Here is a 26054-nt window from a genome sequence, read left to right on the forward strand (position 1 = left end):
TATCATTTTCCAAAGGAAGAAAGTGGGTACCTAGAGAAGGTAAGTATAACTTGCCCACTATTACAGAGCCATGAAACTAGGAATGAAACAGATCAAAATTGTCATTCTTGGGCTTCCCTGGTGGCTCAGTGGTTGAGAGTCTGCCTGCCGATTTAGGGGACACAGGTTTGTGCCCCAGTCTGGGAGGATCCCACATGCCACGGAGCGGCTGGGCCCATAAGCCATGGCCGCTGAGCCTATGCGTCCGGAGCCTGTGCTCCACAATGGGAGAGGCCACAACAGTGAGAGGCCCGCGTACCGCAAAAAAAAAAAAAAAAAAATTGTCATTCTTAACACCATTTTGATGAACTCCTCCTTCATTCCCTCTTTTTTCCACTAGAGCAGCTAGTCAGGAAATGTCTAAGAAGAATTATTTTGGATTTCAAAAAATGATTTCTAAATAATAATAAATAATAGATCTATTCTTTCTTCCATGCTGAACTGCCTTTCAGGAAGATCATATTACTGTTAAAATCTTCAGGGGGTTAGGTGGAATAAAGAATGGAAGCATATTGCTCATTACCAGAAAAGTGTATGAAATAAGTTAGAATAACAATCTTAGAATGAGTACCATATTGAGATTTGAAAGTAAATATTTAAATTTAATATAAAAAGGCTAGAAAGTCCTATTTTACAGGGAAGCATTTTGACTTTTAGGGTTACATAAAAGCATGGAAATCAAACAAGATTCTATTTAACTAAAACTCTCTTTCACAATAATAATAAATATTCAAAATAAAAATTACAGGTGATAAATATTCATGAATGTAGACAGTTAAATACGAAGCTTTACTATAAAACCGTTGAAAAATAAAATGCTATTAATTAAAGCTACCTCATCACCAAAATAAAAAAAGAAATCCTTCTAAAAGTATAGACTGTGCATTATTTTTCAAGTTTTGAATCATAATATTTTTTAAATCAGAGAAATGGCAAAAAATATCATTTAGGGAAATTCAAATACTAGATTACTTTTTTTTTAATTTATTTAATTAATTTATTTATTTTTGGCTACATTGGGTCTTTGTTGCTGCATGTGGGCTTTCTCTAGTTGCGGCGAGCGGGGGCTACTCGTCCTTGTGGTGTGCAGGCTTCTCATTGTTGTGGCTTCTCTTGTTGTGGAGCATGGGCTCTAGGCGTGCGGGCTTCAGTAGTTGTGGCACGCAGGCTCAGTAGTTGTGGCTCAAGACTCTAGAGCGCAGGCTCAGTAGTTGTGGCGCACAGGCTTAGTTGCTCCACGGCATGTGGGATCTTCCCGGACCAGGGCTCGAACCCGTGTCCCCTGCGTTGGTAGGCAGATTCTTAACCACGGCGCCACCAGGGAAGTCCCTAGATCACTTTAGTTTGACACATTTATTTCCAACAAATAATCACTGATAGGGATTTGAGTCTAAGAATACCGTAAATAATCCCTAGTTGTACATGCTGCCACAGGTATATGATAGTATGAGAGGGAGAGTTTAAGAAGCAATAGCTTTGACCCACCAAGCTTCCTTCTTTTCTTCTACCAACTTCAAAAAGAACAGTTTCAGGAGTTCAAACAAGATAATTTTCTTCTTTTCTGAGACTGACATTTTTTACTAGCCCCTCACTTTTCTTCCTTTCCATCCTTTTTTCTGATCTGATTATAATAGAAACTAATTTATAATGTGAAGCTCTAATAACAAGAGCATTAATATCATATTTACACAGCTCATTACATAAAGCACTCTTTGTTTTTATATTATGCATAATTCTCTTCATTTTAGGGGTCATTAGGTGTTTTATTTTTGTCATTCTTATTAGTCATTATCAACCACCCCCCTTCTCCTTTCAACTGTTGAACACTAGCTGTGAAATATCTAAGAGGAACCATTATTTGGAATTACTTCAGAATGACTTCTAAGAGCTAAAACTGTATAACTTCTTGAGATGATACATCACAGATGTTTAATTTTTCATTTATACCTTAAATATGTTTTATATGTCCTTTTATATGTATCAATATTTCATTATTAGTCATCTAAGCAACTCAAGCAACTGCTCAATAGGATCTAAATAGCAAAGCAAGAGAGGATCATTAGCCACCGACGGTAAATAGGATAAACAGTAGGCAATGATTATCAAGGAGAAATGAGCAACCAACATTGTAAAAAACAAATATAGGGTAAAGTAAAAGGTTTTCTAAAGGTACAAAAAGATGTATGGATTCAGAATTTATTTCTTCAACTATTCCTCCCATCTGTTAACTTTTCTCCACCTCCACTACCCTAAACAAACTAGCACCATCTTGTGTGTGAACCACTATAGTGGCTTCCAATCTGGTCTTCCTGAGTGGTCTGTGGCCTCTCTTCAATCCATTACGTGCAAAACAGGCAGAATAACCTTTCCCAAATGCAAATGAGATGATATCACTCCCATTTAAAATACTTCAGTGGTTTTACACTGCCCTTAGGATAAAATACTAACAGGTCCTATAAAATGTGGTCTCCATATATCTATTCAATCTAACTTCTCTTCTACATTATTTAGGATTAGCTAAACTGGCTCTACCTCCCTCCACTCCACCCTTCCCCCCCCCACACACACACACATCTGCTATGCTCCTTACTGCCTCAGGGTATTTGAACCTGCTGCTTAATATGCCATCACATTTCTTTTAGTTAATTCAGATACAATCTTCAGGCTTCAGTTCAAATACCACTTCCTCAGAGGAACCGTCCTTGAATTCCCAGATTAGACCAGATTCCACACATACCGCAGTTTATAGTATATTTTCGTTCAGTTTTGTCTTCCTCACTGGATTGCAAGCTCCATGAGGGGAAGAACATCTGTTTTGTTCCTCATTATATTTCCAGTGCCTACACTACAGTGTTGGGCAAAGAATAGGAGTTGAACAAATAAGTGTTTAGTATAATGTTAATATAAAAGCATACCAAATAGCTTGACGAGTCTATAAAAAGACAGAAAAACACTAATAACCAGTTTTGTGAAGGTCAAATATGCAAAGTTCCTTGCAATCCCTTGTATGACATACAAGATTCACAAGAAAGCTATAAAATACATGACCAGATTGCAGGGGGAAAATAATTAGCCTCCTAATATATTCAAAGTAAGCACAATATTATTCATCTATACCTCTACCTAAACCCAATTCAATATGAATATTTGACTACTGATTTGAAAAATCATATCTAGCAAGAGATAATGATTACTTACCTATCATTTTAAGAATGTCAAATGCTGCAAAATGCAGTGTCAATGTATTTTAAATGTACTATCAAATGTAGTTTTAAAGCAACTTGGTCTAAGTGCTAAGGAAAAAATAAACTCTCTAAAGTGGGACATGTTAGAATCCACTATTTCATGACCCCTCAAGAGCAGAAAACAAGTTTGTAAGTTAACTTAATTTTATTATGAGGCAAGTTATTAACAATTAAAAATATTTAACAAATGTTAAGTTTATGGCACTACAGAAGAAAACTTCCTCAGCCTAACAAAGATACTATATGGGAAAGCCTACAGCTAACATGATATTTAATGGTGAAAGAGTAAATGCTTTCCCTTTAAAACTGGAAACAAGGCAAAGACATCTGCTCGCACCACTTCTATGCACAATGTTCTGGAGGTCCCAACCAGTATAATAAGCAATATAAAAAAATAGTTAAGCAATACAAGAAAAGGATGACATGATTGTATACATAAGAAATACGCCCGCCCCGAAATCCCATTAGAACTAATGAGTAAATTTTGTCATAATACAAGGTCAGTATATAAAAATCACTGCATTTCTATATACTTGCAACAAACAATAGTAAATGAAAATTTTAAACAATAAACTATTTACAACAGCCTCAAAACACAGAAAATATGAATAAATTTAATAAAAGACATGTAAGACCTCTATCCTAAAAACTATAAAATGTCATTGAGAAAAATTAAAAGGTCCTAATGGAGAGATATGTCATCTTTATGGATTAGAAGACTCAATATTGTTAGGAATATTTGTTTTCCTCAAATTGATCTACAGATTTATTGCTATTCCAATTAAAATCCAAGTAGGCTTTTGGTAGAACTAAGAAGTTGATTCTAAAATTTACATATAAACACAAAGGACCTACGATAGCTAAAACAATCTTGGGAAAAGATTAGAAAAAAGTTGGAGGACTGGTACAACCTGATTTCAAGACTTACTATAAAGCCACAATAATCAAGACTGGCATAAGGACAGGCAAACAGATGACTTAAAAGAATAGAGAGTCCAAAAATAAACCCATAATTGCCAATTGAATTTCAATAGACTCTAAAACAAGTCAAGGTGAAAAGGAAATTTTTTCAGTAAAGGGCACTAGAAAATTTTGAATATCTGGAGGAAGATAAACTTAGACCCCTTTCTCATACCATACACAAAAAATTATTTGAAATGATCACAGATCTAAACATAAAAAATAAATTATACTTAAAATTAAAATTCTGCTTTTCAGAAGATGTCATTAAGAAAATCAGTAAGCAAGTCAAAAGACTGAGAGAAAATACTAGTAAAACATATAACCTACAAAGAACTTGTATCCAAAATACATAACTGACTCCTACAATTTGTTAATGAAAATACAAATAAGTCAATCAAAATGGAAAAATACAGACATAGACACTTCACAAAGGAAGATATACAGATGGTCATTCAAGAAAATGAAAAAGTGCTCAGCATCAATAGTCATCAAGAAAAGACCAAGTAAAATCACAATGAGATACCACTATATACCCATTTGAGTGGATACAATTAAGCCACTGATAAACACTAAATGTTGCTAAGGATGTAGAACAACTGAAACTCTCATAAATTGCTAGTGGTAATGTAAAATGGCCCAACTTGGAAATTTTTGAAATAGTTTGGGAGTTGCTTATAACATTAAACAAATCTGCCCTATGACCCATCAATCCCATCCAATAGAAACAGAAACATATATCCGTAAAAGACTTGTATAAAAATGTACATAGCAGCTTTATTTTTAATAGCCCAAACCTAGAAACAACCCATACATCCATCAACAGGGGAATGGATGAACGGGAATGTGATATGTCCATACAATGAAGTTCTGGAACAGGCAAAACTAATTTTTGATGAAAGAAATCAGAACATACTTGCTTCAGGGGTGTGTGTGTGTGTGTGTGTCTGTGTGTGCGTGTGTGTTTACTGGTAAGAGGTATAAGGAAACTTTCAGGGACGATGGAAAGATTTTCTATCTTAATAGCTGTGGGTTATATGCATGCATATGTGTTGAACTCACCAAAATGTTCACACTTAAGATCAGTGCATTTCACCCATATGTAAGTGATAGCTGAAGAGAATGATAAAGATGATTGCATTTGCTTTTTTCAAGTGTCCCCATTTCAGTGCAACACCATCAAATTAGAGACCTAAATTACTCGAGTGCATTTTAAGGCATTGCCAGGAAATCATAAATATTGATGTTGAAAAAGAAAAATATCAGAATCCTCAGAAGCAAAGTCCCACCAAGAATAAGGGCTACTGAAATGTCTAAAAGAACAGATACTGCTGGACAGAATAAGTACATTTAGCCCGTGTCTACTTTCACAGTCTCTCAATCATTATACCTGACTCATGGCTCACTGTTTGTACTCACAGACACAACAGCCCAGATGCAAGTGAGACACTGAGTGAGAAAAGACTTCTTATTAAATGCCAGTTATACAATACTCTGAGACTGCCTTAGCTAGCTGGGGCCTAAGACAACTGTCTGAGAAAGCAAAACCTTTGAGAGAATCCACTATCTTTAGTCAATCACAAAGGAAAATGGACAAAGAAAATACTAATTTATGGAAATGTTTAACTCTTAGTGGGGGAAACCCTCAAATACAAAATATATACTTAAAATCAAATTAATTGGTCAAAAATAGTATGCAGAACAATAAAATAAAACCATGCACTGTATGATCTTTCCTTCCATTTTCCCCAAGTTATGTTATTACCTTTAATAAACATTTATTTAGTTTGAAGACTAGGAAAGACTGTGACTTAGAGAAGAAGATGTAGGCTTTAGAATGAGCCAGATTTGGGTTGGCACTGGCTGTAGCACTTATTAACTGTGAGGCCTTGTACATCATTCTCTCCACATGTCTCAGTTTCCATCTGTAAAACTGAGATAATAATACTTAACTTCTAAAGTTGGTTATGAAAATTAGTAATTAAAAATAAACCAGAAAAAGCATATAGCAGTTGTTCACTCAAAACTCACTGATAATGAAGTTAAACATATTCTTTACTATCAACAGGTTTTTTGTTTAGTCATTTCTCCTTAAGAAACCACACCCACAGTAACCTGTTGAGATTAGGAAATTTAAAACAATACTTTCACTTTTCTCTTGAGTTGCCAACTCCCTCAACATTCCTTTTAAAAAGTACATTCTTAAAAGAAACACACTGGGCTTCCCTGGTGGCTCAGTGGTTGAGAGTTTGCCTGCCGATGCAGGGGACACGGGTTCGTGCCCCGGTCTGGGAAGATCCCACGTGCCGCGGAGCGGCTGGGCCCGTGAGCCATGGCCGCTGAGCCTGCGCGTCCGGAACACAGGCTCCGCAATGCGAGAGGCCACAACAGTGAGAAGCCCACATAAGAAACACATTATCTGAACCTGACTACACACCTTAGGAAATTTATGTGATTAGCAACACAGTAATATAAGAATTACCAAACCTTGGGCCATAAAAATCTCAGTTACATGGATCCTGCAATTCCCAGATAATTGAAGGTTTCTCTTTTATAATTTTTTAAATTTTGTTTTACTTTATACAATTTTACATTTAAATCTTTATAAGATGTATCATCCACTCCTCTCCTTCTTAAATTGAGAATTCTGAACATAATTTAATGTTTGCCTGGTAGGCTGGGATCATCACCGTTAATGTCAGTTAGAATACTATCTTATAACACAATCATACCTTGGATTCAATATATATGTCTATTGAATCAAGAGAGACTTTAATTTCTACAAGTAACTAGGTACCTAGATAAGAATATATAGCTCCCTATATTTCCTGACTCTATTTGCATAGAAAAGAATACATAGCTCCCTATATTTTTGACTCTATATAAATATAGCAGTACTCTTCGTTCCTCTTCTAATTTGCTATCTTTAATTTTCTAGAGGATTAAAAATCAGAAACTAAGCTTATAAGAATTTTTTATCCAAGAGTAAACAGAAGTACTTCTCTATGAGTAAAGTGTCATAGCTCAGGTCTGAACTGTCAGTTATTTCTAGGTAGGTGAGGTGGTAACTATTTTAGTAAGGCAACAGACATAATAAATACACCTAAAAATAACACAGGAAAAAAGGAAATTCCAAGCTTTCTTACATCTTTCATGTAAGAGCTATCAATCATTCATGTTCTTTTCTTACTTTATACAACAGCAAATCTGGAAATTAAATTGTTTAAGAAGATTTTTATATCAATGAAATCCCATCAAGTATTAATATTATCTCACAGAATGGGTTCAATACAGTTACCTCCCTTTAATTTTTGTACAATAAAAAAAATAGAGGGAAAAGTTAAACCTTAAAACTTTTCCTGGCAAAGTCTGTTAAAATTATATGAAAACAGAACAGCACAAGTACATTTTAAATAATGGGTTCACATTATAGGAAAGAAATGTTGATTCAAATTCATTTTTAATTGAAAGAGATTTTTCCCTTATAAAAGAAAATTGCTATTTTTTTAAGATATCTTATTGTTATGGCAACTGAAGTGCTAAAAATAATAAAGAAATATCAAAGTTGTTATAGCAACTGGAATTTTAAAAAGCCATGAAGTGTAAAATAATCAAACCTTTACTTGGCTTGAAATGCAACATCTATGACTCAGTTTTCGAAAGAAAATTTGAAGTACTCATGCTCTTGTCTTTATAAGTTGTCTCTGCAGTCCAAATTAAAAAACAATAAATGCATGTTGAATTAAACTCAACTATTCAGAGTTGGCACAAAATCTGGATTTTCTGATACTCTAAATTGCTTCTTACCTCCAGTCTTCACTACTCTGACCTAGAAAACACTAAAAGTGGGAAAAAAATTTATTCACTGCCAAAGTGCTTTGCCCAGATGCATACAATTAGAGTTCAATTATTTAAAACTTTATTGAAGTCCTACTGCATGCTAGGTATTGTGCAAGGTTCTGGGACTTTTTTTTCACAGAGTTCACAGTCTAGTACAGAAGAACTAAAACAGGTCACTGGGGCTTCCCTGGTGGCGCAGTGGTTGAGAGTCCGCCTGCCGATGCAGGGGACGCGGGTTCGTGCCCAGGTCCGAGAGGATCCCACGTGCCACGGAGCAGCTGGGCCCGTGAGCCGTGGCCGCTGGGCCTGCGCGTCTGGAGCCTGTGCTCGCAGCGGGGGAGGCCACAGCAGTGAGAGGCCCGCATACCGCAAACAAACAAACAAACAAAAAAAACAGGTCACCATCACTGAAATGTAAAGTGCAATGAAGAAATATAATGAGATTATCAAGGGAAAATTCATAAAGGTCCTTCCTATAAGCAGTGGTAAGATCTTTGAAGGATTTAAACCATGAGGTAGCATAAATTTATTGTTTTCTCAGAGATGCCCATATTAAGAAATTAAAACTTCAGATACACGTGCTTTACATTAGAAAATCAAGATAAGTCTTAACTTTCACAGTTTCATTTGCTCCTTTCTAATAACTAGCGACCAAGATTCAGGTAACAAATGTAGTAACATATGGTGCTAACATAACACATCTCTCCAGCATTTATGGACTGAAGAGAACTGGCCGGGAATAGACTCCATGATACCCCTGTTTTATTTGTATCCATCTGCTTTTCAGCATTTGCCCGCTAAAACCATCGGCTTATTTTTAAACTAGCAGTGATTTATCTTGTGAGCTAGTGATGACGACTTGAGAAGTTCAGACTGGACTCAGTGGGAAAGAGAGCCATTATTTGCCTTAGACCTAGAAAGGGAGAGTTGGTGTACCTGTTGGTTAGTAAAGCCTCCTGTTACATATAATATATATAGTCTGATAACTCTATAGAAAGAGAATGATTACAAAAGCACAAACTCTTCCCTTACCTACCTTACCCAGTAAAGAAAATGACTACTGATGACCACTACTGTTTTGATCCTGAGGCCAATAAAATTCTATTGCTTTTAATTAAAAATAAATGTTATGATCATTTACATGAATGATCTGTAATATCTTATTTTACTCTTAATCCATGCTTATTAGCATTTTTCAATTTTTATTTCCACAACAATCTAAAAGTATTACTAGAAGTAGATTCTGATAATCTGACTGCTATCTCATAATTAAGTATTGTTATGCTAACAATGAGATAAATCAACCTCTGGTCTTTTTCTTTTTTCATATATATATATATATATATGTTTATCATATGCTATTTGAATAATATCAAAACCTTGAAGTCTTTTTTCTTTTTTTTAAAAAACAACATACATTATTATTTTTTTCAGCTACGTTGGGTCTTCATTGCTGCGTGCAAGGTTTCTCTAGCTGCAGAGAGCAGGGTCTACTCTAGTCATGGTGCACGTGCTTCTCATTGTGGTGGCTTCTCTTGTTGCAGAGCATGGGCTCTAGGCGTGCAGGCTTCAGTAGTTGTGGAACTCAGGCTCAGTAGTTGTGGCTTGCGGGCCCTAGAGTGCAGACTCAGTAGTTATGGCGCACTGGGCTTAGTTGCTCTGCGGCTTGTGGGATCTTTCCGGACCAGGGATCAAACCTGTGTCCCCTGCATTGGCAGGCGGATTCTTAACCACTGTGCCACCAGGGAAGTCCCAAAACCTTGGAGTCTTAATACTCCGTTTTTCAGCAGTCTTGAAAGGGAGAAGACATGTATTTGTCATAGAAAAGTTTTGGAAAATTTTAGGAAACCACTTATCCAACATCCCTAATATGTCTTTATACTTGTAAATTTAATAGTCCTGTTTAAATGTTTTACATATGCAAGTATTACCAAATTTTTGTACCAAAAGATGGCTGCAGAACTGTGAAGGATTCTAGTTACAGTAATAGGTTAGAATGACATTTTCTTTAATAACTCCTTTTATAAATGTACCACCCAAGCTGAATGTCATTATGGGACTATTTATAATTTAGACCTTTCTGTCAAGATGATTTTATGCCCTGACATGACACTGAGTAGGCTGGAAACAGCTGTATGCCCCAAAGGGAAATGAAATTATTGGTGTTATTCAAGAGCAAAGGTATTAAATACGAAAAATTTCTTAAAGAACTTCATGAGAATGATGGTGGCCAATAGACTGTAACATACAGTAAAATTATGCCTTTTGAGCAATAACAATTACAATAATAAGTGTTCTTCCCTCTAAGTAGATGAAAGTTAATTATAAATATAACTCTAATCCTTTGAGCTTCCTAATAAACTAGATGTATGGCACTACTACAATTAAGGTTTTTGCACACAAAATGGGTGTTAGAAAAGTTTTGGAAATTTTCAGACAAACCATTTACCCAATATCCATGGAATGTCTTTACATTTATCAATTTTAACATTGCATAAAATGAGTTTAACCAAAATGAACAGCATCAAGAGAAAAATGTCAATTACTAGGTAACTTGAGGATTAATTGTATTTATGGAAAACATTGGTCTAAACCCCACCATTAATATAAGACAATAGACAGGACAATCAGACTAAGGTGTTTGTTTCTGTTTTGTTTTATTTACTTTTTTAATCTATTAAAATTTAAAATATTAAGTTATATCTAATTTGCTCCTTATATTTGGGGGGCTTCACACAAGAATTCAAGTTTGTGGAGAATTCTGAATACAATAGTTAAAACTGCTATTCATGTCTTAGCCAAACACTACTGGAAGTGAGAGAAGAAAGCTCTGGTTCACTTATTCATTGCATGATATGGAGAAAGTCCCTTGACTTCTCCGAGTCCCAAATGCCTCACCTCATTTATAAAATGAGATGCTTAACATATGAAGCATGCACTAGATCCTTTTTTAGAGTTCTTGAGAGCCCTGAAATTTTTGCCTCCAAAACAGTGCCTATTAAGAACATAATAAATGTGAGTTCAAACACAAAGACTGTAGACATGAAAGTTACAGAAAACTACTAATAAAGAATAACATACTACAGTATCTGTTGGTTTTACAGGTCTAGTCCTATTTACAGCAAATGCCATAACAAATTCCAGTGAAAAAACTCAGCATGACAAAAAGATTCCCAATGCTGTGGCTGATGACCTAAACATCTCAAATAATATTATGCATGTAACAGTGTTCCTTACCAACTGAAACAGAAAAAAAGAAAAAGGGGAAAAAAAGTTAGAAAGTCCGCTATTATTTGCTTACACTGACCAACAAGGATGATCTAATCATTCTGTTCTAAATGTTAAATCATAATCCTATTGTTGGCTTATTTTAATTCCACAAAAGCTTGCATTCCATTGTATATTACAATTTTATAACAATAATAATGCCAATAAAGTGTAAATCATGGGCATAAATGGAACATAAAGGTGTCCCATAACTGATGCTATATACAGGTCAATAAAATGCAATAAAGGCTGGAATGTATTCCTCTTTTTATTTCATATTATCAATAAGACACTTCAGAAAGAATGTGATTTCAAGGAGATTACTGTATTGAATGTGGTTTAAATTACTCAGCACACCTTTTCCCAGCAATTTTGATTTAAAATACAGTTATTATTTGTTTATTTAAAATATGGCTGCATACACGTGACTAAGATGTCTTACATTAAAGTCTGAAAAATATATGATAAAACATTTCTAAAAGTCAATAAAATATGTATTTTACCACTATCAAAAAGCACTTAATAACTAAAGAAATACAGAAATGACATGTACTTGAGGAAATAAATGAAGGTTAAATCTGCAGTTTACTAATTTAAAATGCCAAGTTGAGAACGGAAAAGTAGCAGAAGTTAAACTAGGAGCCAGTATCTCTACCTACCCTAAGGGCATGAAGTCTGAGAGTAAGACACATAAAGGTTATTACATTCACACCATAAGCACATCTTGTTCTAGGCCAATACTACTGAACACAGCAATTTTACAATCTTTCTTTGGTAGTGGGTCAGAAAGAAAAAAGATATATCCTAGGGCTTCCCTGGTGGCGCAGTGGTTGAGAGTCCGCCTGCCGATGCAGGGGGACACGGGTTCGTGCCCCGGTCCGGGAAGATCCCACATGCTGCGGAGCGGCTGGGCCCATGAGCCATGGCCGCTGAGCCTGTGCGTCCGGAGCCTGTGCTCCGCAACGGGAGAGGCCACAACAGTTAGAGGCCTGCGTACTGCAAAAAAAAAACAAAACAACAACAAAAAAGATATATCCTATATTGTAGGTAGGCCATAAAAACGTAGACACACATTTTTCTTCATTCATCATTCAGTAAACTTCTTGAAAGAGTACTATATACCATGCTTTCTTTTTGAAATCCTTTGGTTTTGGTCAAATAATCTTTTCTTATAAACTGAAGTGACTTTTCCTTTAGGAACAAGGATGCTTACTTCTCAGATCATTTGCCTTTGGCCTACATGTCCCAAAATAATTTTTTTCCTGTTTCTGAAAAGAGAGAAAGTCGAGTTCTAAACAGATGTCATATATAAGTCAAAAGTAAAATGAACACTTAGTCTGCCTTCTGTACTTAAATTACCTACAGAAGTTGTTCCAAAATTAGATTTGAGGGCTTGGCAGAATATAGAATATAGCTTTCACAGAAATGTACTCTATACTAAGAAGGGAAAGAGGGAGGAAAGAAAGGAAGGAGGGAGGAGGGAAAAGAGGAAAGAAAGGCGCAAACAAAAAAGAAATGTTCAAAAGACTTCCAAAAAAGGAATTTTAGAAAAATTATTAAACATAAATATTTATAATGCATTTTCATCCCAAAGCATATTACTTAGCATTTAAATAGCCCCTCTGGCCCAGACGTCTTTTAAATTTTTTTATTAATTGACTCAAAATTCAAAGTACAGGTATAAAGCGTTTTGGAAATACTATGCGGTTCATTTTGAGATAAAGAAAAAGCAGTTTTACTCAGAGTACATTTTCCAGAAGAGAATGAAGAAAAGTCCAAAAGACATCAGGAGACAGTGCTAAAATATTTATCTGTATTCATTACCTGTCAATTCAATAAAGTGTTAAGTGCTTCCCACAATGTCAGGTGCAGTCTAAAGATACTATGGAAAAATGTTGGTGAGATAAGGGTATATTCTATACTGGCATAGTTACCTATAAGCAAAAGAAGATAGTGTGGTATAGAAGAATGGACCCAGAACTTAGTGTTGGAGATCCAGGCTATAGCTTCAGATGTTATAATTATCACTATGTACTACATATTCCATACAAATATGTTCTTGTATCTTTGATTTCTCATCTGAAAATAGGGTAATACACCGATTGTTTTGTGTAACCATCTTATCTTAGATGGTTACTTGGAATATTAATTGACAAAATATTTATAAAACATTTTGAGAAAAATATAAAGTATGTTAAAAATGTCATTATTTTTACTAATAATACTTAAAGGAAAATATTTTAAAGCAGATTTAAGTTAAAGAAGAATGGACCTGACCAACATAAGACTATTTCATATAACTTCCACTGGGCCTCTATTTCCACATCAATAAAGGGGGTAGAATTATTACTGGCCTAACTCAGTATTATATGAGGCTTTCATAAGGATAAAACTAGAAACTAGATATAAAAAATCTTATAAACTATGAAGGGCTATTTCTATGAATTTAACGTTAAGGTTCCAACAAAATTCATATCTTGAAATTTGAATTTTAAAATATTAGGAAATGGGATCTTTCAGAAGTGATTATAAATGCAGTCCAAGAAAGCATGCCCCTTCCACCATGAGAGGACAAAGCAAGAAGGTACTGTCTATGAACCAGGAAGTGGGCCTTCATCAGACACTGAATCTGCCAAAGCCATGATCTTGGAATTCCTAGCCTCCAAAACTGTGAGAAGTAAATTTCTGTTGTTTGTAAGCCACCTACTTTATGCTATTTTGTTATAATAGCCCAAATGGACTAAGACAGCTATGAAATAAATACTATGAATTTAAGTTTCTATTCCTAAAACTTTTTTTGGAAGTTGTTCAAATGTTAAAAAAAAAATTACTTAAATCTTGATGATCCTTACTAATCAGGCACAGGAAGCCTAGACACAAGGCGATTCTTACCCAATAGGCAGAGAAGAGATTCTCCTTTGTTACATTTACAAGTCTCCAAACTGAAAGATACCACAGAAAGCTCTTTTTTCCTTATGAAAAGTAATCTAAAACATGTGCTCTTAAACCAGACATCTCTACTGTTTATTATAACTTTGCGTGAGTTATATAAAACCTTTGTGCTTCAATAGCAACCTCATAGGGTAAGATTAAATGAGTTAATGCATTCAATAGTAAATACTCAAAATTATTAACTATTATATATCATTAATATTTATGTTTAAATATAATTTAATACTATAATTATAAAAATTATAAAATTTCTACCTTCTTAGCACCATATGCTAATAAGCCTCAGAAGAATCACTCTTGCTTCCCTTCAAAAGTACTAAAGCTTGATACATACAGGAGCTATACTTCTGGTATGACAGGGTAAGCCTTAACAGCCCAAGTATAAGCTCTAGACTAAATACAAAAAAACAACTCCCTGAGGACTCTAGAGAGAGAAAAAGAGCAGTCATACTTTGGAGAGGTAGTCAAAACTTGGAGAAAGGAAATAGCTGAGATAAGTTCACATTTTTGCAGCTTTGGCCTGAGGGGAGGTCACATTGACAGTGTGACGTAGTGTGGCTGAAGTTCCAAAAGAAAGCCCACTACTGTATCTTTTTTTTTTTTTTTTTTTGCGGTACGCGGGCCTCTCACTGTCGTGGCCTCTCCGGTTGCGGAGCACAGGCTCCAGACGCGCAGCCTCAGCGGCCATGGCTCACGGCCCCAGCCGCTCTGCGGCATGTGGGATCTTCCCGGACCAGAGCACAAACTCGTGTCCCTGCATCGGCAGACGGACTCTCAACCACTGCGCCCCCAGGGAAGCCCTACTGTATCTTTTTTGACTGAGGAACCAAGGACAATACCCAGGGTAATTACAACTGCCACACTGAGGAGGGAAATAATGGGGAAACAGAGCTAGAAAATGAGAACTCTAAATTCTGTGTATAATATCTGCCCAAGTCTCTGGTAACCCCCAAATCAAGCACACACATGACAGACTACAAACTGGTAGGCTCAAGATAAATGGACTGAACTGAGAAATTGGGCTGCTGACCACCACAGGCAAGACAAGAGTTTATAGTTTAAGTAAAACAAAATTAAACACCTGCTAAAACAAAAAATCAATACTCTCATAACATTCACACTTTCCAGAAGAGAATGCCAAAATTATCTGACAAACAAATACCAGGAAACTGTAACCCATTTGCAAAGGAAAAGGCAATCAAAAGAAGCCAACTTTAAGATGATCCAAAAGTTGAAATTATCAGACAAGGACTTTTAAGAAGCTATTGTACATGTATAAATAATGCAAAATAAGTAAATGGCTTCACTTCCTGAATGTTTTTATTCATAGAAACTGTTGCCTATATGAAATAGTTATTTTGTTTATATCACAAGGTGATACTGGGCCGCATTCATGCATGAGATTTTGTGAATAAATTCTATTACCTCATAAAAAAATAAAAATAACATTTTAAAATGTATTCTGTGAATAAGCATGGGCTGTACATGGAGCTATCAGCAAAGTAGCCCCAGCATTAGTTAAAAATATGTTCAGAAAATTAAATTATTTTTAAAAAGTCAAAAACATTCCTATGTAACAATTATACCCTGATTAAATATGTTATTATGCTTTCTTCTCTTCACTCCAGTGTCATCATCACCTCATTTTTAGTCTGTTTTATTAAACATATCTTTGCAAGGGAAAAAAAGAGGCTATTATAACTATGCTCAGTGATGGAAAGAAAATTATAGTTGCAATGACTAAAAAGAGAAGAAATTTCAATAGAGAAACTGAAATATAAAAAAGATCCAAATGAAAATTCTAGAATATAAACATGCAATGAAAATTCACTAGATGGACTAAGAATTGAGATAAAAGGTAAGTAAACTTGAAGAAAAATCAACACAAGTTATCCTATCTAAAGAAGAAAAAAAAACAACTGACAAAAATAAAGAACTCCAGGGATGTGAGGGCACAATACCAATACTCAGAATTCCAGTTGTAGAGGAAAGAATTGGGGTGTAAGAGATATTTAAAAAAATAATGCTCCCAATTTTTCCTAATCTGGTGAAAGACGTAAATTTATAGATTTACGGCTCCAAGCAGGATTAACAATGAAGAAAACCATGCCTAGGCATATCATAGTCAAATTGTTGAAAACTAAAGTGAAAGAGAAAATCTTGAAAGCAGCCAAAGAAAGACAACGTATTACATACTGGAGATATGAAGGATGATTATATGAATGATGCAGGACCAGCTATATAATTTGTGAGTGTCAGTGCAAAATGAATATACGGAGCCCATTGTTCAAAACTATTAAGAATTTCAAGACAGCAACTGCAGAAACTGTAACCAATCACAGATCCTTTCTAAGTATGGGACTCTACGCACCCGCACAGGTCACATGCCCATGATATCGACTCTGAAATGATCACTTACTTTCATCAGGAATTATGGAAGCCAAAGGCAGTAAACAACATCCTTAAAATGCTGAAAGAAAAAACTGTCAACCCAATAGTCTACATCCAGGGAAAATACCCTTTAAGAATAAAGGCAAAATAAAGACATTTTCAGATAATAGAAAACTATGTTGTTACCAACAGACCTGCACCATAAGAAATGCTAAAGAAAGGCTCAAGGATAATGACAGCAGAGAGAAAAGATGGATCTTCAGGAATGAATGAAGAACACTGAAAATAGTAATAAATATCTGGATTTTGTTCTTTATCCTAAATGCATCAATGAAAGCTTTTTAAAAAGCATTTTCTGGCCATAATATGGAAAACAGGCTGTAGGGAAGGGGGCGGGTATGAAAAAATGCAATTGGGAAGACCATTGCGAAAGTTACTGTTGTCATCTTGGAAAAAGATGTACCTAGGGCTCTAGCAATAGCAAAGATGGAGAAAGCCCATGTTTGAATCCTAACTATGCTCTTTCCAAATATACTGGGCTACACTTCGACAGGAAAAAAAGTACAAAGTATTTTCTCAGTTTGAGATACTGGCAAAAGATAAAGCTTAGCTTAAGCTTCATTCTGTTCTGGAAGGGTCCCAGAAATATGTTCACATTATTATGTGCTTTGGTAAAATTTGCAAAGAAAAAAAAGATTATTTTCCTTAAAAAGCTTCCCCTGCCCCCCGCAAAAATTATATATGCTTCAGGCCCAAAATCTGAATCCACATTGGCTACTCAGACAAAACTAAGTAGCATAAAAGGGAGAGATGAAAGGTATATTAGAAATGAAAATTAAAAGCTAGTTTATAAATCCTCTGGGGTATTTAGCATAATACCAAACATGTCTTGAATGACGAGTATCATTTAAAAAGCACTCCCACAAATTAAATTACTAACATTCAACCTAATGGTCTCTAAATCAATAATCTAGATTAATACGTAGTATGTTCAAGATTCATACAATTATATCTATGTCAGTGATCAAATATGTCATGAAGAATATCTAAACTCATTTTCTTCCTGGGAGTGATTTCTAAAAGGTAATATAAATAAAGAGGCTTTGGGGGTTAATGCATTTTATATGCGTCACTTCAATTCCACAGCAAAGGCAGTGTCCGAGTTTCCCCAGAGGGCTGTTTGTCACAGTATTTTTCTGGCTACATATGCACCCATTTCCAAAAAGAAAAAAAAGCCCTCCAATAACCTTAAACTCTGTGTTAAGCTACTATCTCCAAGACAGAACATTTCAAATTAATGTGGTTGGCTCTTTCAAAGGACTCTTCTCCAATATAACCCAACAGAAGGAATGGGAAACAGGACTTATCTTCCTGGGAAGTAAAATGTATTAAGGTTTTAAATGTGATGGGTCGAGTAGTACAGGAATGCAGATTAATGGAAGTAAAATTTAATTCTTGTTCTTTAGGCTCAAGTGGAAAACCTAAAAGGCTCCACACATTTTGAGAATTAAAGAAGAAGCCTGAATCAAAAATGAAAGTAGGGGCTTCCCTGGTGGCACAGTGGTTGAGATTCTGCCTGCTAGTGCAGGGGACACGGGTTCGAGCCCTGGTCTGGGAAGATACCACATGCCGTGGAGCAACTAGCCCCGTGAGCCACAACTACTGAGCCTGCGCGTCTGGAGCCTGTGCTCCGCAACAAGAGAGGCCACTATTAGTGAGATGCCCGCACACTGCGATGAAGAGTGGCCCCCTCTCGCCGCAACTAGAGAAAGCCCTCACACAGAAATGAAGACCCAACACAGCCATAAATAAATAAATAAAAGTAGACAGCCAAAACCCAGGAGAGAAAAATTGTTCAGAAGAATCTACTTCTCTGATTCTCTGACTTTCATTCCTTCTTTTGCATCAAGTAAAAGCCAAATATCACATGATTTGTTTGTTACATAAAGCATAAATTAACGAAAAAACCTTAAACCTTATAAGGTAACTATATTTAATCCATTTTATATTTATTTACATAGTATTCTTTTGATAAGGAACTACTGTATAACTATTTTACTTTTTAAACTATATTGTCTCATCTGTCCATCTGTAAACTCTCTATTAATGAAGGCTATCCATGATTATAAAAAAAATTTAACTATTTTACAGTGAATAGTAAACTATGTTATGACTTTTTAGCATTTTTATCTTTCTTAACTAAAATAAGCCAGGAGTAATTACACCCATTCACTGAGCTAATAATCATTCAAAAAATACTTCTGAAACATTTTAGAGTTTAAGGTCTAGGACCCAGACCTTTGCTACTCAAAGTGTGGTTCATGAACTAGTAGTAGCATTGGCATCACCTGATGGGTTGTTAGAAATGAGAATCGCAATCCCCATCCCAGACCTATTGAATCAGAATCTGTGTTTTAACAAGATCCACAGTATTCTGAATGCCCATTAAATGTAGAGGTCTGTCCTAGATAATGTTTCTGGCAAGAAAAAAAAAAGGCGACAGTGAACTTAGAACTGAATGCAAACAAACCAAAAACAGATTCTCAAGAACTGACTCAGTGTTTAATGATTAAATCAAAACTTGCAGAGGGATATGGAATCAGCATCTTAGACTGTATTCTAAGTTTATACTCTACATAGGATCAAAGTGACGTAATGCTGGCATTTAGTATTACTGACATATTTTCATGGGACTAAACACTCTTTAAAGACTCTTTGGAGTGCCCCTGAAGCATTATACGATTCTTAAATAACCTTTAAAATTACCGCGATAAGACACGGGTTTCTCTTGTTTTTCAAGGATGCTTCACTGCTGCAGGCATTGTTAAAGAACATCTCTATCTCCAGAATAAAAAGACATAGTCATGATTTAACTGTAACCATTCTCTCAAAGTATTAATATGTCACCAGAGGACCCTATATTCAAGAATTGTCAGTGACTTAAGACACCAACGAATTTGGTACAAACTGGACAGAATTTAATACCAAGAGAATCTTTCTTATATGGTAATAAAATCATTCTATGCAGAGTTCCACAAACAATATAAGTGGAAATAATATCTACTACCTTGCTAAATCTGAATATGACCTGTTACCTAAGAAAATTAAGTGACTTGAGTGCCTAATTTGGAACAGTTCAGCATCATTTTGGGGTAAGGCACAGTTTTCATCCACTGCCATGTGTACACCTTGGAGGGGAGGTATCAACATTGGTGAGCAACCCAGATAACAAACAAAACAAGTTCTACACATGTGCTGTCATGCCTCAGCATTCAAAAGGCCAGCTCTAGAAAGCCAGCAAGTTGCTTCTTAGTGTTTAGTCTCAGGAGGTAGTATTTATTAATGAAAAGTTTAATACGCCTGCAGTTTTATCACAATATAAAGAAGAAATATTCTCTATGACCGTATGCTCCAAGCAATGTTCAATGAAAAACATTAAAAAGAGAGTTAGAAACCACAGATAAATTAAGTCCAGTTTTTATTTCTACTTCTGACACACATTTGACCTTGGGCTGAATATTTAAACCTTTAGACTTCTGCATTAACTTGCAATACTATTACTTGAAATCAATCTATTCCATAGATAAGTCACAAAGATTAATAAATGTTGCTAAATCATTTCTTAAAATTAATGTATTTAATAAACATATGAGAATACTTCAAATAAGGTGAACATTTGAGTAACTGAGTTATTCAAATTAACACAAATCCATACACCTAAAGTTCAAAGAAAACACGAAACAAAAATAAGACCAGATATAAAACCTGAATAAAAGCTATGGCTCCTGGCTTTAATACTGTTCTTGTTCAAGACACTGTCTTGCTCCCATCAGACCCATCACATATAATATAGGTTAGTGGAATTTGGGGGTTAATAACTTTTCTTCCTTTGTTTAAACAAACTACAAGTCCAATAGAAATTCATCTACCTTTAAAAAGCAATTGCTCCTTCTCTCATAAGAGACTATGTTTGCCCTGGCTAAGCATGCCATGAGGTTTGTAAATATTAGATTGTGTTGTACCAGCAATCATTTTGTACAAGATTGACCACCTTGAACTACAACTGATTTGAAATAATGGCACAGAATAAATTGATCCCCAAAAGGCCACAATTCAAATCAGCTTCATATGCTCTGACTCTACCATGTGCCAACGGTTGGGAATGGGAGGGTGGTAAGGATACACAGAAGGGTAAGTTACAATTCCCGCCCTTGCTGAGGGTAGCTTTCCAGCTGTTACCTCCCTAATTTTTCCAACTACCTGCCCATTTTAGAAATTAATAAACCTCTGTGTATTAGGACAAATATCAAAAGATTGGAAGAAAAATTAACAAAAGCAACACCAGGAAAAATTATAAAGTTTTTATTAGTAGTTCATAATCAATTACCATTTGGTAAATTAAGAAATATCTGATATGCTGGATATAATAATCATCACACAAACATAAATATGCCTGGGAAACAAGACATATAATACATACATAAAGCACACAACCTTGTGAAGTAACTTCTCTTATACAGTAATTCTCTAAGATGACTTCAGGTAAGCCAAATAGACTGTTAAGCTAACAGAAATGCCATTGTGATTTAAACAGGTAAATTCACTAATCGTTGTTAGATATTTATGTTTATTTTGATCTTGTATGTCATATATATGTTTGTTTGTATTTATATGTATCTACATACAAACCCAAATGTTACCTACTAATATTCTTTCTATATAGCACGGCTTGTTCCAGGATTTAAAAAACATGATAAGATTACAAGTTAAAAAGCCTTGCAGATCAACCAAAATATTCTAACTCCAGTATTATTGCTATTATGTAAATTTACATCTGAAAACAAGTCCATTAAATATCAAAGTTTATTACTACAAAATAATCTAGAAATTAGAAATCCCTAAATTACCCCTTTCACCTGGGACATAAGCAGTTAAAGAATGTTGCTAGAAGCGAGAGAGCAAGTAGCTAAGTCTACAGTTTCTTTCTGTAAAATAGCCTGAGAAGGCAGCTAATGAGCAGTTTCCTTTTTAATTAGAGTCATTTCCTGATTAATTAGTCTCAGAACACTTAATGCAAGACTACACTGTGCCACTGGGACGAACAACAATTCTCCTCGTGGTACAACCAGGTATCACCTTTTCTCTAGGATCAAGCTCAATCTAATTTCTGTTCCAAGGGGAAAGGATCTTTTCTCAGAAACAGTGAGCTGGAAAACTATAGCTCAACGTGAAGAGGTATGTCATCAGCCCCAACAGGAAAAAAGAACATGTAGATTATCTAGGGGAATTCCTTTACATCCTTAATTTAAGATTCTGGTATAGTTTTTTTTTTTTTTCTGGTATAGTTTTATTTATTTAGAAAATCTTGATTTTAAATAGTATGTAATAAAGATCAATTTCCCTTTTGACTGCATGATCAACCCTATAGGACTGAATGAGACAAATTTTGTAAACATACCCAAATTATCTTTGCATATACCTGAGCTTTGCAAAGATGTAAAGATCTGAGGTCCCTAGAAAGTAAAGTAAGAGAGCCTCAGAGACTTTGATTAAATAATCTGTATGAAAAGACAGAACCTTACTTAGAGTACCTAAGCACCAACTAGACAGATGGGTAGAAAAATTAAGATAAGCATTCAATTAAAAATTACCATTACACTTTTTCAAACAAGAACTGAAGGTTTAAAGAGTTTAATGGAATTGCTCCTTTTCACATCGTCTTTGCAGGTATCAAGGTAAAAGCTTCATGATGCCGTCTTCAAAAAATTAGTCATCTATTAAAAGATTAAGTAGCTTTTATAAACATGTCAGAGATCATCCTCTTAAAGGGTAGAAGTGATTGAATTATTCTGACAGTAATAACAAGTAAAGCTCTCTCTTGTAGAAGAAAGTGTGCATACCCATAATATTCCAATCCAGATATTAAAAAGTTTTGAGCAACTTTTACCTAGTCTATTCATCCTTCATTAGGAATAAAAATGTTTGTATATAAAAAAATTAAAGTCTATTGTGTGCTTAATAGAAGTATAACTGATAAAATAAATTGTGACACTGGAAAAAGTAAAGATTTAATACAGAGAAAAAAAGGAATCAAATGAGAATCATAATAAGGTGTTATGGTATAACTATTCTTTCAAAATTGCAACATGTTTAATTAATTACAATACTTAGCTTGAAACACTCTATGGAATGAATATATTAATTCCAAAATTAATGGAATTTTTTGGAACCAAAAGCCAGTTTATAAAATAAAGCTTTAAAGTCTGAAAAATTTTTGCAGCATCAATAGTATCCCCAACATGGTATTTTTACCTACTATCTTTTGAAGACGCTCAAGAAATTTCACAAAGAAACTGAATTTTTCTAAGGCCTACAATAACCTTAAATTTATTCATTGATCTTTTGGTTTTTTCCATTTGTTTATTCTTTTTCTATTTGATGGAAAAAGGAAGTAGGAACTAGGATGAGTTTGCAATAGGAGACATTCTCCATGTCATATTTTGGGGTCTTTGTGTGTGTATATTAACAATTACATATTAACTCCATAAGCTCGAAAGAAGTAATTATTTATCTTATAACAAAAAAGAATAAATTAAAAAGACAACTTTTCAAGGACTAGTCTTGTGTCTGGTCTCTAAGAGCTACTCATTAAATGTGATGAAAAAAGTGAGACTTCAATTAATCATCTCTGGTCTATAACTTGAAATGGTCTATTAAAAAAATGCATAAATTCTAATCAAATTCTTCACCACAATGCCATAGTCATTAACCCTAGCTTTTCTATTCCAATCATGGAGCACTGAACTATAGAATTTAATTCATACAGTCATTCAACAAATATTTATTAAGGACTAATGCCAGGCTCTGGGGATACAAAGTACAACAAAATGACAGTTTCTCTACTCTATGATGACACAGTCTACTGTCTTGTTAGTTTAAAAATCAACAAAAAGCCATGTGAGTAAAAAGCAGCCTAATCTGAGAAATTCACAGGGAACATGAAACCCAGCAAATATAAAACAACAAATAATAAAAAATCACTTTTCAGAGCTACATTATGACAATTAAGAAATGGAGGCAGGTAAAACAAACAATGAAAGATATGATGGCGAGACAAAGAAATATAAACTATAAAGAGACACAAAAAGAGAGAGGGAAGATACTGAGAAATGCATGAAGTAATCAAGCAAGAAGCTGCAAATAGAACTGTCACCAAAATACAAGCAGAAACATGTGATATGTTGGGGAGGGAGTTTTGGTGCCTGCCTCATAGGTATCTGCTGTCTCTTCCTTTTTTAACCTTGGCACTAATTAATGGTAAACATATCTAAACATAAATTTGAATGGAAAAGTAAATCAAAGTCAAAGCAAAACCCTGGAGAAAACTCATCACACTGTGTTACCCAATAAAATATAAATACGCTCTAGAAACACGTGCAGATAAGTCCATAAAGTTACCATGAAACTGGGATCCAGGAATCACATTATAATCTCAGGCTCTTGAAAATTGTGAGATTTAAGAAAAATATCCATGTTTTCCTCTTATCCTTAATTCTATAGCTATAAATATAGCTTTTATGCCACTGATCCATGCTCAGCAATAGCCCAGTCTTCCCTCAAAACAGTGTACTCCTACTCTAATTCATTACAAAATCATCTTTTCCTTAATTAACCTCAAAACTATGTATTATATTTAAAGAATAACAAAAACAACACTTACCACTAGAAGCAGAACATTATCACTTAAATAACATGAAAACAATTAAGAATATATTTTTAAATTTTTAGAGAAACATATCAATGCTGGTGGGAAAACTCTGAGTTCTCAGATTCACATATATAATCATAGTTTTTACACATGTAGGTGTCAATATTGATATGATAGAAAATGAAAGACCTCAGGTAATGAGAACAAAGAAAATTTAATAAAAATTATGCGGTGAAAAAAATAATAAGCAAAGGTATAATTATGTAGTAAGAAACCATACCCCTTATTATACAAGAAAAGAGGAAATAAAAGGTACATTTTCTTAAAGAATCTCAATAATTCTTAGTTTCCTTTAATAAAGACTTTCTACTATGTACATGCTCAAGTCATTTACATTACAACACAGTATTCCTTAGTATCCTTGCCCCCTTTATTTTTTTGGTTAATAAATTTCAAAGAACTATGAATTTTCTGGAGAAATTTTTAAATTTTATGGCTACATCAGTAACATACCAGTACAAGAGTCTGTGATTTTTATAATACCAATGGTACAGACTCAGCAGGAGTAACCCCATTCTATCAAAAAGCTCATTTCCTACAACTAGACAAGGTGATGACAGAGAACAGAGCAGCTATGTAATTAAGCAATGCCCTGCCTCTCAACAAAACTAGTGTTGAGTGTTATTTGACTAACATACAGCATTGAATTTTTAAAAAATAAACCACGTAAAGAAAAAGCAAATATCTACCTGGCTAAATGATGTACAAAGTTTAATTTAGTTGTGGAAACTTAAATTAAAAAAATACATAACTGATACCATAATTTGACTTTTCAATTAAATATTCACTAAATGTTATTTGATCATAAGAAAAATACCAATTTAAACATTTCCTCTTGAGACTGTCCAGTATTTATAATTATAGTATGTTCTACTAAAATAGGGTAAAAATTTTTCTTTAGCTACATGTTTTATTAAAAGCCATCTGCTACAATAATGCACTGGAGAACAGAGAGAAGACAGGCTTTATTCTGAGCGGTACCAATAATCTGACAAGAATAAACACAGTGAAGCTTCATCTGTCTATACAATGCTCAAGAAAGCAGAGAACTTGCAGAATCTTAAAAACAGGCCACTCTTATCATTGTTTTTTATTTATATTCCAAAAAAAGATTTTTGGCAGCAACTACCAAAGTAATACTTGCAACTTTGCCCTTTTTACTCTCTGATAGAGGTTTAAACACATGCTCTCTGTACTTTATCAAACTAGACTTTGTCTTTGCAAGTTTATACTGTTTTGTATTTAGCCAATGGATGGTACTTTTCAGTTCATTGATTTTAAAAATTAATATGCATTACCATCCTAGCACAGTACCTGGCACACAATAGGTACTCAAACATTTATTAAATAGATACTGTAAAATTACTTGTTAAAATTCTATTATGTCGACCCTAGGTAATCAACTAAATATATCATTTTAATATATTTCCTGAGGTTTTTCACTTCACATGTTTATTATAACAAGAATAAACTTGTATTATGTTCTTCCCATTTTACCAGGGGACAAGCACTGACCCATAAATAGTGGATGTGGTTGGCCAACTGAGGTGGAAGTGAGGGAAGGAAGGAGCACATTGAATTCACTTCCTAAG

At 34.5% G+C, this 26054-nt stretch overlaps 1 protein-coding gene across 7 annotated transcripts in view; it reads right to left on the minus strand.

Annotated features, from left to right (window-relative positions):
• RABGAP1L (RAB GTPase activating protein 1 like) overlaps window positions 1-26054 on the minus strand; it is a 682268-nt gene that overhangs the window by 454915 nt on the left and 201299 nt on the right. The window contains exon 14 of one of the 7 annotated variants that reach the window (XM_027086263.1): window positions 21034-22468. The exons of the other annotated variants lie outside the window; for them this stretch is intronic. Coding sequence (XP_026942064.1) covers window positions 22439-22468 — 30 coding nt within the window. The 3' untranslated portion in view covers window positions 21034-22438. Of the gene's footprint in view, window positions 1-21033; window positions 22469-26054 lie in introns of those variants that run through there. 7 annotated transcript variants of the gene reach the window in all.

This window comes from Aethalodelphis obliquidens, unplaced genomic scaffold (assembly GCF_003676395.1).
Source record: "Aethalodelphis obliquidens isolate GAN/ISIS:26980383/991018 unplaced genomic scaffold, ASM367639v1 scaffold55, whole genome shotgun sequence".
Taxonomy (NCBI): Eukaryota; Metazoa; Chordata; class Mammalia; order Artiodactyla; family Delphinidae; genus Aethalodelphis; species Aethalodelphis obliquidens.